The sequence below is a fragment of the Calliopsis andreniformis genome, chromosome 5 (genome assembly GCF_051401765.1).
Source record: "Calliopsis andreniformis isolate RMS-2024a chromosome 5, iyCalAndr_principal, whole genome shotgun sequence".
NCBI classification, from domain to species: Eukaryota; Metazoa; Arthropoda; class Insecta; order Hymenoptera; family Andrenidae; genus Calliopsis; species Calliopsis andreniformis.
In genome coordinates, this window is record NC_135066.1 from 12,687,434 (window position 1) to 12,702,565 (window position 15,132).

Sequence of the window (15,132 nt, forward strand, 5' to 3'; positions counted from 1 at the left end):
CAACAAATTAAAAATGCATGAGTATAGTTATTAAATAATCTATATTTACATTTTAATAATACGTCTACTGTATATTGATAAGTATATGTGTATTTTCGAACAATAACTATGTAAAGTGATGCATAAAAATCGACAAATGATACCGATTTGATAGATCGAAAATTCTGCGTACTCGAATATCGTGAGATCGATAATTTCGATTAATCGATCGTGTGGAGGGAGGCAGTAAAAGAATAGCGTGCAGTGGTTCGCAAAAGTGTTGTGTGCATTTTTGTGCGAAAAACAAATTAAAGGGACGTAAAAGTGGAGATGGTCGGTCTCGCGTGATTTGAACAAAAAAGACGAGAAGGAACTTTAGCTTCCTCTTTCTCATAAAATGATGTCGACCATACGGTGACGAGTCTAGCCAGATCGGCGGAAAACTACGTCACCAGTGACGGATTCCCCCGAAACTGGGACAAAGTGCAGTGTACTCTGGCATTGCGCTTTACCGGAATCTCTCTCACTCCATGTCCTAGTAGCCTCCCCCTCTTTTTCTCTCTGTCTTTCTTTCTCTTTCTCTTAGGATTGGTTAATCGTCTCGTCATCCTCAAACCCTCGATCGAAACTGACAGGTAAACATCCAAATTTTTCGAAAGTTAATCATCCAATTCATTTGTTTTCACCGTTTCCCCTAAACATTTCTCAATATTTTATCTGGTGTTCGTTAACTTGATTGTTGTTAATAGTAACCCTCAATTAATATATGCTATATGTTGTACCCCTGTAAACATTTTTCAGTATTGAACATGTATTATAACAAGTTAATCAAGCATAAAACATTAGGATTGCCATAAATGAGAGTTTACAGTGGAAGAAAAATGACTCCAAGTTGATACACTTTTCTGCAATACTGTAGGTAATCAACAACGAATGGTGCAGGTTCAACAACACAGTGTCTGGAGGGCTCGATATCATGTCAGATGGGGTTGATGCCGGCGGCGGGGAAAACGAGGTAGATTCCCATTCCTGTTCGCATGCAGACGTTGGAGAGTCTTCTAATCCAAGAGAAGAAGAGAATCTGGATCCTGACAATGAAGCTGCGTTGAATACTAATTATGATAGCGGCGATGGTGCTGTTCCTGCTTTTAGGTCTGTCGTCTTCTTGTAATTGATAGTTTGCATTCGAAGAGTTTTAATAAACGTTTAGATAATCAAAGTCTTAAATAGCGTATCAAAGGATCCATAACGTGTGGACAGGTGTGAAAGGTGTGAAAACTATGAGACTATAAATAAGACAGCATTCTGCGCTCATCAGGACCAGTGTCTGGCCAATGCTGAACCGGGAGAGAGCACAGAGAACATAGAAGCAACAGAAAATGATGGAGATGGAGAAGAAACTCATTCTGGAATTCGTTCTCACAGAAAAATGTTCGAATGCGATGTTTGCAATATGAAATTTTCTAATGGAGCTAACATGAGGCGGCATAAGGTATAAATTATGAATTAATTAAATATATAAGTGAAAGAATTTTCAAAGTCAAAGTTACGAAGGAGAATGAACTTGTTTGTAGATGAGACACACTGGTGTGAAACCATATGAATGTCGTGTGTGTCAGAAGAGATTTTTTCGTAAAGATCATTTGGCAGAACATTTTACAACTCACTCTAAGACTCTGCCATATCACTGTCCAATCTGTAACCGAGGTTTCCAAAGACAAATTGCAATGAGAGCCCACTTCCAAAATGAACATGTTGGTCAACATGATATGGTCAAATCTTGTCCTTTGTGCAATTACCGTGCAGCGACTATGAAGTGCCTCAGGTTACATTTTTTTAACAGGTTAATATTTTAATAATAGATAAATATCAGTAATTTTATTTATTTACTTAACTTAATAATTATTATTTCAGGCATGGAATAGATCTGGATAATCCAGGACCAAATAGTTCAAGTTCTTTAATGAACAGCTGTACTCCAGGAGAAGCTATGCCTTCTGCTCCTCTTTCAGATAGCGGGGACAGTACTGGAAATCGATCGGCAGATAATGCAACTCCACCAATGCACTTCTTAACACCTCATATAGAAATATCTATTCCGTATTCTGAACAAGCTGCAAGTCAGAGGAATCCAAGTCCTGCACCTCTTAATGGAGATAGTCCAAATAGTCCACAGAGCGCCGATAGTAACAGTAATGCTCCAAGCAGTAGCCACCATCAGTTACCTATCAACAGTAGTGGCATTCATAGGTACAAGATATATATTTAAAAGCAATATTAGTTTCTGTTATATCACATTTTAATACATTGTACTACATTTTAAAGGAGCCTTGGTGGAAGCGAAGAAACAATTACACCTTCGATTTCACTTATTCCTATTAAGCAAGAACCAAACAGCAATGGAACAGAGGAGAATGGAGCAACATCTAGCAATCTTCCATTACCATCCTTGATAAAGGTGTCTCCACTAAAATCTTTGCTACGAGATGATTTACGACGCAAACTTTCATCTGGCTCTGGAAATAATAATAACAATAATAACAATAACAATGGTAATTTTATTATTTTCTTACATAAATTATTTTCTTACCATTATGTTGAAATAGTTTGAACTTTTTAAATATTATATTTAACATTATACATTCTAAATTTTTAAGTCTATCTATTTTCACTAACTATAATTATGCAATTCTCAAGCTTTTAAGTGCTAATATTTTAATTTACGTATTAAAAGTACAGTTAGCTTGATTTTTTAATAGGTAACAATAGTTCAAATTCAAATCCCCATTCAAGAGGAGAACCTCCTAGTTCGACGAGACCCGATCAACGAAGTAGTGGACTTCAATGTGCTCATTGCAGAATCACCTTCCCTGATCAAACATTGTACTTTCTTCATAAGGGCTGTCATAGTGAAAGCAATCCTTGGAAGTGCAATATTTGTGGGGAACAATGTTGTAATTTGTATCAATTCAATTCGCATTTATTAAGCAAAAGTCATCAGTAGTTATTGGAAAAATAATGTTCTTTCAAAAGTGCCTAGAACCTCGATTATTTAAATATTAAATAATAAATAATTTAACACAAATCACGCGAAAAAATAACATTTAGAAAATTGTGCTCTAAATGTTAGAAAATATAAATAAAACATTTATATTCAGATATTTGAATAAAATTTCTACTTATTTTAGTAGCTATATTGATACATACTCTTCGATTTGTATCAGCAACAAAATAGTCGAGGTTCAAGGAGTGACCTTAGAATCTGGAGAAAATCGTGCCTTCATTGAAATACCTTTGCCAACGCTCACACTCGTCCGAATCGTGCTAATTTATAATGGTACGAACAATCCGTCCATGGGGCTTTACAAAAACAAATTCCAGAAGCTCTGACAGTAGTTTTAAATCTAGTTATGTATATTTAGGTAGAACAAAACAGTGAGAATACCAATGAGCTCCTTTTTATTATCCAAATTCTTTTTACGCACTGTTTTTTTTTCTTTGGCTTTTTATAAGACTCGTTTGTTAAATTGTTTTCGTATATTGTATGTTTGATCGATTCCTATTGTCAAAGATAGTCATTTTCATCATAATATATATAAAATAAGATTATGATTGTAGTGAAATTCTATAATTTGATTATTCATACATAGTAATAGAGTATGAATAAGCAAAATATATTATTTGCAAACTAAATTTCAATCATCGATTTATTGATACGGTGCGAAAAAAGGAACCGAGCCGGATGTATTGTTGCATATGAATATAAATATATACAAATAGGAAAGAGAGGCGATAGCTGAAATACTGTATCAGCTCAAAAAATATTTTATATAGAGATATTTGTACAGAGAAGTATTAAAATACAAAAAAATACGAAAATAAGGAAGTCAAGATATCATATTTCAAAGATAAATAATATTATCAGAATAAATAATTATGAATTATTTAAACGATGTTACATAAATAGGATTTATATCAAATTAAAAGTTGAAATCCGAATTGAATATATATTACATAAAATTAAAGTAAAATTGACTTCAGTACAAATTTATATGGAGAAGTGTTAATAATTTCGAAATATGATTTCCAGACTTTGGTTTTCTGCTGAATGTACATGTGTGAATGTGTGTGTTACAGAGTATCCGATTTAAATATATCAAAGAGTATGTTTTTATTTTTAAAAACATTACGAAACATACTTTCAATTATATTCGTATAAATGCAAAACATTACACGTAAATGTTACGTAACTTTTTAACAGTCAGAATAATGCGGAAGAATATGAAATTAAATGGGATACGCTGTTCATATTCTATATTTAAAAACAATAGAGTGACGAAGATACGCACGAAGATTATTGTCTATGGTTGTAGTTATTTAAAAGTTGTTCCGTACACTGCGTAATATTTAATACAATTATTGCTATTATTATGTTATTATTAATATTATTGTCGTCAATGTATTATTTATCAACAAGTAAGTTATTTATTATTACTTTGCATTCCAATATATCAAGTTTTAAACATGTTTAGGCTTGACGATGCTTTTCTGTTTCATATTTGCAATATAGAGAATTGTTTTATATTTATCTGTTTTTATTTTCAATATTCTTCGAAAAATTTTCGTGTCAACTATTTTTGTTATAGTATTCATTTTATTGTAAAATTTATATATGTAATTAACATATTTTTTTATTAGCGTTAGAAATTTTTCAGAGGTTTTAAGGTATAATTTAATTACTAAAGACATTAATAATTATAGTTTAATATTTTTATTGAAAAATTTCAAAAACAAAAAAATTGTTTCTTGAGTAACGAATATTTTATCAAATGCATTGAATTAATGTGCAAGTAATAATTTTTTAAAGGTGTTGTAAATCAGCATCGTCAAAGCATAAACCTTTTTGATATCTTTATGTGAAAAATTGCGTGTTCATCATGTTCTTATTCATATGCACATATGAAAATAAAAAGCAAAGCAGTTTTTCACTAAACATCTTTGTCTATAGAAATTAAATTGAGGACAAGCATACAATAGACAGCAAAGAAATTAATATTGTTTTTATGAATAACTTTATGATTTTTGTTTATGTAATAAAGAGAATGAAAAACTATTTTTAATATCAATCATATTGAAAAAATTTAGTTGTGATAGAAATCGTTGATTTTGTTTTATATAATAAGTTTATGTAACAAACAATTTTAAGAAAAAGTTACTTAATTTATCATGATTAATCTCAATGATTGGTTTAAGCATAATAATTTATTTCGGAATTGAAACTCCTTAAAAACATTTGTAAATTTCTGATAAATTCATTGATTTAATTATTTTGAATGGTAATATTTTGATATGCTGAATTAAATGTATATTATATAGTCATAAATTATAAATTATAAATCATAAATTATAAGTTAAGGTGTTTGATAGACGAAAGGTATATAATTAGAAAATAAATAGCTCTTCAATGTTGATTAGCTAGATTATTTTTCTATGATCACAAGAAAGTCTTTGTTAGAATATGTGACAAACATGTGATGAGTTAAAAATCGGTACTTATTAAGTATTATTTATTAATTAATATGACTTTGTTTCATATAACACTTCATATTTTAAAACTGTTATACATTAATAAAAAGAATTGAATGCTTTAAATGTTAACGAAACAATGTATTAAATATCAACATCTGAAGGAGCCATTTATTTCCTATCTTTTCTACTGATAAATTAGTCTCAGTCCTACATGCAAAATGTTTATGATTAAGAGAAATTGAATCTAAGTAAAATCTTAGAATCTAAGAAGGTAAACTGAAATAGCAATTATTTTAAATTAATTACAGTTTAATTACATATAATCTGGAGTTCATTCACATATCTATAGAATTATTTATACATTTGTAAGAAATTTCGAAAAGTTTAAAAGATTCTTAAACAATTTATCTACTTCTTACAAAACATGTTCAATTTGTGATTTAATTAGACAATAGAATTTGCATGATTATTACAACTTGCATGCTAATTCCATTCAGCAATTAATTAGAATCTTAAAATTAACTGTAGAAAATTATGTACATCTCTATTACACAGCACTGGACATTGCTTAAAATAATTCCTATTTCAAGTAACATTTAAAAGAAAATTTATTGAAAGTAAAATTAAGAATGTTTCTTGGTATAGGTAATTTAAAGTATTGATAAAAAACATATTTAAAAATTTACTAGCTTAAAAGAAAATGGACCAGAAGCATTGAACAGTTCGCCTTTACACTGTGATCATGTTTATAAAGAGTACATATGTACAGTTAGAGCTGTAATAAAATGTAAAGGTATCTTCTCTCTCGACTATGCGGAAATATGATGACTACTGCATAATAGAAAAATTTTCAATATATTTAAGAAATGCCTTAGAGATACCCATACCACCTTTACCGACGTTCTGTTTCATAAAACATACAAAACACTTTATTGATACAAGTTCATTCATGTAGGAATACATTTAAGAATATAATGGAGAAAACCGAAACTATTGTTGATGTTACTATGAATATGGTGTAATGGGTACAATCGAAATATATTGTCATTATATATTAAATTTCTTTGTTTTTGAAATGTAACGTTTAACGTAACGATGACAATAGTTATGCGAGATATTTCTTCTTTTTCCAATAACGTTAGATACTTACAATACGTAAGTATTGTCATATAATTATCATTCAGGAATATTCATTTAGTAGTTCCTGGTATTTTTGTTCATCCTGTTTCTTACAATTTTTTAATTCGATTGATCTTTCATTTAGAAGTTTTCTTTCCAATTGCTGAGTGATTTGAAATCAAGCAATTTGTATTGAATTTATTGCGCACGCGTATGGAAACACAGACAGCGCACGCGTGCACTTCTCACATCAAAAAGATAGAATACTATTATGGCGGTAAACTATTGGGCGTTGTTCTTAACACCTGTTGCTTATTCTTGAATTATCAATTTATGGTTTAAATCAACTTTCAATTTAAAATTTAAAGAAGTTCAAATTTTAATTTGAATCATGGTGCAACGAGGTGAATTTTCGAAAGACTATTTCGCTTGGATTTCAACTCTCATTTTTAATAATTGTCAAAGAAGTATTGCATGTTTACGTTTTTAGGGCAGAAAATGTGACTGATTGACAACTGACCAAAAAGCGAAGTCAATGTTTTTTCAATTTTGCTCTTTCAAATATATGCATAAACATACTAATTTAATTAAGTACGCCATTTTGAAGTCTTGTTTGACATTTTACATTGTACTTCTTTTTCTCATTTTTACTTTCCCCCCTTTTTTTCCTGTTACTAATCTGAAAACAAGGTTACACGTTAAAAGTTTCCATTAAATTTATTTTTATTAGATCACTGAATCTGAACAAATAGAAACAATTGTACAGTCATAGCTTTGTAGGTTATATATGGGTAATTTTTATAAATGTTTTTCTTAATTTAATCGTTCAAAATAGTTCATAATTTTTGGAATTAATTAAATAATTTATACAATTTCCCTGTAATACGTGTGAAAATGCATGTAATACGTTTCTATAAATCTTAAACGTTTCATAATGAAATAATATATTTTCTATTGTTTAGAAACCAGCAATGGGTAAAAGTGAGGAAAGGAACGGAACAACAATAAGAACAGGTGAATCAACTTTTCTTACAAAGACAAGTGAGGCCAGTAAAATGTTAGAAGCTGCTTTATTACAAATGGATGACATTATTTCTGGTAAGTTGCAGTATTTGCTATAAATTAATTTTATAATTGTATAATAATTGAACATTTTTATGAATTGTTTTAGGTAAGAATTAATTATTTATATTGATTCATTAATACTAAGTATTTATATAATAATTCCGTTAATTTTGCAATGAATTTTATATCTGTATTCCAATGTTTTTAAATTCTTTTTAACTGTAACATTTGAATCATGCTATATCTTAGCAAAAATAATGATTAATAAAACTAATGATGAATATGTTAATAGGCGCTTGTACAGAAAGCAATAATGAAGGAAATAATGAATGGAAAGATTCTGTCAGAGAAGCCACAAGAAATCTTGTAACTGCAATCAAAAGTGCTCCAAATCTTCCTCTGCCACCTGATCCAGCTTCTATTGAAATATTATTACAATGGATGCAACCGGTAAATTAATTTTAGTGTTTCCATATCTCATCACCTTTGGTAAAGAAATTTAATTAGGAACTGTGTTTAAAATCTATCCCTTCTAAGGACAGTCTTAATTAAGTAGGAAAAAATATATTTTAGCACTACACATAATTTATTTTATTTATATCATATATTTTAATATTATTTGACCAGAATTTTTCCATGCATGTAACATGTCAAATTTAGAATATATTTTAAAAATATCATTTTTAGAATCATATTAAAAAGTAAAGAACTATAAATAATCTATAGTTAAGCTACTGTACAGAATATAAATAAGTAATGGAAAAATGAACTTTTATACTTCTTATAATTATAAATGAAGTATGCTTTATTAAATAATAATAACTTCTTTATTTTACATTCTAATATTCAACACATCATCTTCTATCTTTGAAGACTAAACATAAATAATGGAAAAAACAAAATTATTTATTAGCTGATGAATAATGCAAAAATCATGCTTTTCATCCTGGTTCCATATTGAATTCAAAGTAGTGATCAAAATTATATCAGATATTAAACAATATTTTTTTTTAATTTTTTATTCTTTTTGTATGAAACAAATTAAATTCGTATATTATAAAAGTATATTTTATTCTCACAAATATAAAATATTTTTGTTTTAGAAAATTTATAATCTTATATTTACGAGTAAGAACTAAATGAAATTTCATAAACAAGTTTTACTATGAATTTGTTAACAATAATGAAAAATGGGAAGTAATTTATACGTTAAGAAAGCCAGATGATCTATGTATAGATCATACCACGTGATCACTCTCATCTCAAAGAATTTTAAGATGATAATTTTAGTTTCTTGCTGATCCGCGTCGTGATCGCTGCTTTAAAACTTTCGGCGCCGATATTTGTTACTCTTGAACATCTCTTTATATTGAATGTTAGAAAAAAAACGAAAATGTATTTAAAGAAAGCATGTGATTAAAAAAATCGTTTAAAAAACAATTTTAAACGTATAAAATCAGACATGGAAGAAGAAGAGAAAGGGCATACAAGAGGTTCTATTAATAATTGTCTCTGTGTTGGAAGGAGTCAATGAACTAATATTGGACTTTCGTTTGAACAATTGTTAAACAAATTTATAGTTATAGTACATATTTGATTCTTTCATAGGAAAAGTTTTTAATAATATAACGATATACATACTTAGTGAATGTTTTAATTAATAACCATTTTGATTAAAAAAGTATTTTAGAAAAAAATGTTCTTTTAATGAATGTTAAAGAAGATTTCATTCATTTGTGCTTACAAGTAGTAACTTATTTAATGTTTCATGTAAAGATTCTTGCTTGAGTAATTTGAACATAACAATTATAGAACTTATATTCAAAATTTTGTTAAAAACGTTAATTTAGGCTCAGACTCGTCAGAGGCTATGTCAAGAACAAAACAGTGGGATGGTAGATGGACACCGTCAGAAGGCTATGATTCTTCAGGAACATCAAATTCTGAACAAGAAGAGAACGAATTTGCAATTAACTTCTTTGAACAGCAAGCCCATGACTCTGGCAACTGCTTTTGCCAGGTAGTTGGGAATCTTAAATAAGAAAACTTGTCATAATTTAGAGTAATTAAATTTTTATTGTTTCTTGAGATTATAAATATTTTACTACCTATAATTTAAAATTTTCAAATGTTATTGTAACTTCAACTCTCAAAAACAGATTTAAATTTTACAATTTTAATTTTAATAATTGTAAAGTAGAATTTTAATGCGCAAAAAAAAATTAAAAATATGAGAATGATATTTAGAAGAATCATATTGGTTTCACAGAGTTGCCCATTAAGTTATGCTAACATGATTGGTATCAGAGGAAGTGTACCCAATCTCTGTGCACCTACGAATTTGACTCACATTGGAAGTAATCCATCTTTTTGTCCTGCAGCTTATAATATGAGGTTTTTTATTTTCTGTTCTTTTCGCATTATTATTATTATATTTGAGTTACTGATTTTATAATATGATCAAATAGCTTTTGCTCGAAAAAGCATAGTTGTCAGGGAGACAGTAAAGAGTACAGAGGAAATCGAAATAATCAAACTTTTGAGCCAGGAAAAAAGCGACGGTTCAAGAATAGAGTAGATCGTGAGCAAAGAACTAAATCACAGACAGATCTTCTTTTAAGAAGAAGAGAATCTCAATGTTGCTCCCTACAGTACTTTCAAAATGCTCGAAAATGGAATGAGTGCCAAACAAAGACAGAGGTACACGATTATTTATAATAAAGGATATTAAAAAGTACATCCAGTAAAATGCCAAATATTTTTTTGATCAAATTAGTAGAGCGGACATTATTTTATAAAAAGTATGGAACTCAGGATGAACACATGAAAATAATAGTATAATTATTACGACCAGTACAGAAAATAATTTTTTATTTTTATATGAATTAATTCTATAAACTTTATACTTTTCTATACGTGCTATAACTTTATAATTTTAATGTCAATCAGTTATTGAATTCATATAGCATTCATCATAATATTATAGGAACGTTTAAGAAAGTTAGAAAATGAACGTGGTGCGTTACGCATGGAAGTATCAGTTTTATCAGAACAAGTGGATGCACAGTCTAATAAAATCCAAGAATTGGAAAATATGCTTAGGGAGAAAAAGGATTCTCTTAGGAGAATGGAAGAAGCATTACAAAAAGTAATTTTATTTATTTCTACTAGTATCATATTTTTATTAATTTTATTAATACATTATTTAATACACCACTTATTTTTGTAGTTTTATCTTATTTTTTTATTGTATTTCATCATCATTCCTGATTTGTATTTATGTACGTATTTATACATATATTATTTCAATGATTTCTATTGTTTAAGGAAATACTCTCAAGAAGTGCTTTGGAAACACAAAAGTTAGAGCTTTTAAGCTCTTTGTCGGAAATGAAACTCAGGCAAGCTAGTTTAGAACATGAAAATCTTGCACTTAGAAGTACAAGTGTGTCAAATGTAAGTTTAGAGAACTTTAAGAAAATAACTTGAATACTTGTACTTACTTTAGTTTTAAAAAATTATATATTAATTTTCATGATATCTGTAACTATAATAGCTGTACTGTAAATGAAACCAAAAGTGTGTCAATATTTATTGTAGGGAGAGAGATTTGGGAGGCATACCAGCCAATATAGTAGTCTTCCTAGGCCACCAAGTTCTTCGAAGAAAGGCGTAGTTTTCGGTAAGGTTCCCAGTTTAGCATCTGGAGCACACACGACGGTACCATTGGCTGTTAGAGGAGCCTCCGCGAGATGCCTGTCTGCGCCTACTCTAGGTTGCAATTGATTTCTTATCTAAGCATGCATTTTACATGCTTTTTCAAAAAAGAAATTATTATTTCCCCTCTTTGTATGACAGGCAGTCGTGGCTAATAATTTAAAAATAATTTTATGTAGAAGCAACTAATGGAATTTATTTTTTACAGCTTGATTCAGTATTCTTGCATGGAAATTCTTATTGTATTTTTCTCAATAATTTAATATAAATTAATATAATGTGTAGTAAAATAATACTATACATTGAAAATAATTATACAGAAAAAGATTCAATAATCGTTATAATTTGAAATTATTAACTTTATATCACGTTTTCTTTAACTTTGTGTTGTGTAACACTAAATATTGTTTTTTATATATATATATATATATATATTAATAACGATACTATAATTTTTATCATAAAACTTTTCAATTATCAATCTCTATTAACTTTTATTCTTTTACCTTAGCGGAAGAGGAAAAAACAGTAATCATAGGAGATTCAAATTCACAAATAGACACAATTACTCAAAAACCTTTGGCAGAACACTCAATGGAGGAAATCGGAGATTGGCTCGCAAATTTAGGACTAGAATGTTATGCAGGTGAATTAAGACGATGGGGTGCTACTGGATTAAAATTACTTGAATGTTCACAACAGCAATTAGAAAAGGAATTAGACGTTAAAAATATTCTTCATAAAAAGAAATTATTGTATGCAATAGAGTCAGAAAAATCTGGTGAAATTGACTTCCATGGATCAGATAAGGTAGATTTTATTATTTTATAGTATTTAATACACGCAATTATTGTTACAATCTCTCTACATATCTTAATTAAATTTCTTAATTACTAAAGAAATATGAATCACAAATGTTGATTAAATCATAGATGGATAATGGGGCAGTTTTACGATGGCTCGATGATATCGGTCTACCTCAACACAAAGAAGCTTTTCATAATGGTAAAGTTGATGGTAGAATGTTACATAGACTTACTACTGAAGATCTCCTGAACCTTGGAGTTACTGCACAATTACATGCTGCAAGTCTTCGACGAGGAATTCAGGTATTTGTGTTATAATTATTTTCTAGTCTTGTTTAATTTGTATTACATTGTCTGATTTCTATTAATTATCGTTAATCGATCATTGTAGCATAGTTACACTATAGTAATAAGTATAATGAAGAAAATGGTGATGACGAAAAAATGTTGAACTTCACAGGTTCTTCGAGAATTAAATTTTGAATTTGACAATCTTGAGAGGAGATCTATAAATGGTAATGGGGCAGATGGTGAGAATGTTCGACTCTGGACAAACCATAGAGTAATGGAGTGGCTTAGAGTTGTTGATCTAGCAGAATATGCTCCTAATATGAGAGGATCTGGAGTTCACGGAGGTTTAATGGTGTATGAAGGAAGATTTACTTCTGAATTATTGGCCACATTGCTTAGTATTCCTCCTGGAAAGACTCTTCTTCGTAGACACTTAACTACACATTTCAATCAAATTATTGGTAGAGAAGTTGTACAAAGGAAGAGAGAAATAGAAAGCACTCTTGGTTTTGTTCCACTCACGCTTACTGCTCGTTTAAAGGTAACTTATACAACTTTAATTACATATTAGGAATGAAATAAATTCTATATTGAATAAGACAAATTAACAGTTAATAAGATTTTCATTTAGCATATTAAAGTATTATTTATCTAAAAATAAAAAAATTTAAAACATTATTTACATTTTAAAGGTACCAAAGAAATCACAGTTCACATTAAAGCGTAAGAAGAGCAAGAATGAAGCAGATTATGGTAATTTGGTCTGTCCCCTGGAAGCTTCACCACCAGGTACCCCATCGACACCTACTTCAAGTCCAGGCAGTCCTAATTTGAATTCACCCACATTCTAACCACAATCACAGATTCACAATCTCGTAAGTCTAACTACACTAATTTTCTTTAATTTCTTCATTAACTAATATTCATTCTTTAATAATTCAATAAATTATATAAAATTTTTCCTTCTTTTTTTTTTTAAATTTATTATATTATACTAAGTCACTATTACTAAGGAAACGTATTTATAATAATAAATTTCTATTATCATATTCTTTTACCATTTTTTAAGGAATTTTGATATTAATTCATTTACTAATTCATAAATAATTATTTACACGTATATATATATCTCTATTAATAAACATATTTATCTGTTAAATAATTTCTTAAATAACAAATAGATTAAAATTTCATCATTTCATCATTCACTTATACATATATTGAAATACTTATTATGTTTATGTTTTTCTATTTTTTCATAAGACTTACATTTTGTATAACTATTAATCTTCAATACTTTTTTCAGATCAGGAAGAAAACAATCACAAGAAAATAATTGGTTGCATTTAATGAATTTTTGAGTAAGAATTTAAGTAAAAAATAAACTTTGGGGACCACTTATTTCATTATATTAGGATAAGTTTCATTCATCAATCTTAAACAGCAAACATCATTGTAATTTTTAATATGTGAATATGCATCTTTAGAACAAATTTTTCTCGAAAAAGAATATACTTTCCTATACATTTTTTTCTACAAACGAAGTACATATTTAAAAAGAGAAGAAAGAAAAATCTTTGTGGTGATAGAATAAACAAAGAATTTGATAAAAATAAGCAATCTTGACTCACTTGCGCAAAAATACAAAAGATGGATACTGCAAGTAGTCTCTATAAAAAAATAAAAACTAAAATTAGTACTTACACTACTAAATTACCTCAGTTATTTAATTCTTCAATGTTATATGTGAATCTTAGTTTTATCAAAACAGTTCAATTAAAAACATATTACATAATTAAGGATGTAAGAAAATTTTGTTTTCAAGAAACAAAAAATAAAATATCATCTGTTTTGATTTTAGCAAATACTATATGAAAATGAATGATTAATTTATTTTGTAATTATGTTAATTGTAAAATGTAACAAATGTATTATGTAAAATGTATGTGTTTCATTACGATTATTTATGCAGTCTTTTGTTTAATTCATAATTGTAGAAAAAGTATCATGTTTGTAATATTTCAAACTCTTATGTAATGAAGAAAATGTCAGATTTTAAAGTCTTAATAAAATTAAGCATTCTTATTGCATTTATTGAATGTTAATTTAATCTTATGGTTATATATTAAAAATTAGTTTAAGTTGGATAATTTTAATAGCTAAGAATATGCTAGCCATAAGAAATCCATGATTCAGTATTTCTAAGTACTTCTAGCATATTTATCGTGCATTAAGTCAAGTGAATTGACGCTCTGGTGTAATTGTGTACGCTTGAAAATTCGAACCTTTCCCAAAAGTTCTATCTTTTTTCAATTTTAACTACATCTATTAAATAATATTCTTCAATAAATTTACGTTGCATATTACCTTTATGTTGAAATATCTCACTAAAAAATTACAAATCTTACGCATTATAATTCAATAGATTCATCCATACAACTACAAGTTGCTACAAGTGCAGCACCAATTTAATCAATCACATAATAATCGGAAGCGTGTGAACCAATTGGAACCAATCTTAAATGCTTCAAATTGCGTGTCATTGGTTAGATTTTTTATAAATTTGTAGTTATGCGATAGAATCGAATGACTTGTTACCATATCGATTTAAAATGTAACGATTGAG

General features: G+C 28.4%; 2 protein-coding genes and 1 long non-coding RNA gene across 9 annotated transcripts; 2 read left to right on the top strand and 1 right to left on the bottom strand.

Moving 5' to 3' along the window:
- Positions 1 to 486: 486 nt before the first annotated feature.
- LOC143179461 (uncharacterized) lies at positions 487 to 4,583 on the top strand. The gene is made up of 7 exons (XM_076378707.1): positions 487 to 614; positions 899 to 1,131; positions 1,240 to 1,471; positions 1,554 to 1,822; positions 1,894 to 2,229; positions 2,305 to 2,531; positions 2,739 to 4,583. The coding sequence occupies exons 2-7, from the start codon at positions 956 to 958 to the stop codon at positions 2,981 to 2,983; spliced, it is 1,485 nt and encodes a 494-aa protein (XP_076234822.1). The 5' UTR covers positions 487 to 614; positions 899 to 955; the 3' UTR covers positions 2,984 to 4,583.
- A 2,336-nt stretch (positions 4,584 to 6,919) lies between these two features.
- Positions 6,920 to 14,458, top strand: Liprin-beta (liprin-beta 1). Of its 7 annotated transcripts, none has more exons than XM_076377933.1 (12): positions 6,954 to 7,031; positions 7,123 to 7,218; positions 7,590 to 7,725; positions 7,985 to 8,142; positions 10,679 to 10,840; positions 11,020 to 11,148; positions 11,293 to 11,467; positions 11,921 to 12,219; positions 12,342 to 12,518; positions 12,676 to 13,047; positions 13,199 to 13,381; positions 13,813 to 14,458. In XM_076377933.1, exons 3-11 carry the CDS (start codon positions 7,599 to 7,601, stop codon positions 13,355 to 13,357), a joined length of 1,758 nt encoding a protein of 585 aa, XP_076234048.1. In that variant the 5' UTR covers positions 6,954 to 7,031; positions 7,123 to 7,218; positions 7,590 to 7,598; the 3' UTR covers positions 13,358 to 13,381; positions 13,813 to 14,458. The 7 variants fall into 7 exon arrangements, with proteins under 7 accessions (XP_076234046.1, XP_076234049.1, XP_076234051.1 ...); XM_076377930.1 differs by lacking the exons at positions 6,954 to 7,031; positions 7,123 to 7,218; positions 7,590 to 7,725 and adding exons at positions 9,543 to 9,712; positions 9,962 to 10,086; positions 10,161 to 10,392 and having other exon boundaries at positions 8,000 to 8,142; XM_076377931.1 differs by lacking the exon at positions 7,123 to 7,218 and having other exon boundaries at positions 6,920 to 7,031.
- LOC143178982 (uncharacterized) lies at positions 13,267 to 14,996 on the bottom strand. The gene is made up of 3 exons (XR_013001883.1): positions 14,915 to 14,996; positions 14,138 to 14,176; positions 13,267 to 13,331 (listed from the first exon to the last, which is right to left on the bottom strand). It is a non-coding gene; the product is annotated as an uncharacterized LOC143178982 (long non-coding RNA).
- Between the last annotated feature and the right edge of the window lie 136 nt (positions 14,997 to 15,132).

Bases quoted from the DNA above. Each gene is read 5' to 3' on its own strand.
- LOC143179461 (XM_076378707.1), top strand. From the start codon at position 956: ATGTCAGATGGGGTTGATGCCGGCGGCGGGGAAAACGAGGTAGATTCC. The intron at 1,132-1,239 runs GTCTGTCGTCTT...ACGTGTGGACAG, and splicing joins GGTGCTGTTCCTGCTTTTAG to GTGTGAAAGGTGTGAAAACT. The intron at 1,823-1,893 runs GTTAATATTTTA...TTATTATTTCAG, and splicing joins AGGTTACATTTTTTTAACAG to GCATGGAATAGATCTGGATA.
- Liprin-beta (XM_076377930.1), top strand. The intron at 11,149-11,292 runs GTAAGTTTAGAG...TATTTATTGTAG, and splicing joins GAAGTACAAGTGTGTCAAAT to GGAGAGAGATTTGGGAGGCA. The intron at 13,048-13,198 runs GTAACTTATACA...TACATTTTAAAG, and splicing joins CGCTTACTGCTCGTTTAAAG to GTACCAAAGAAATCACAGTT.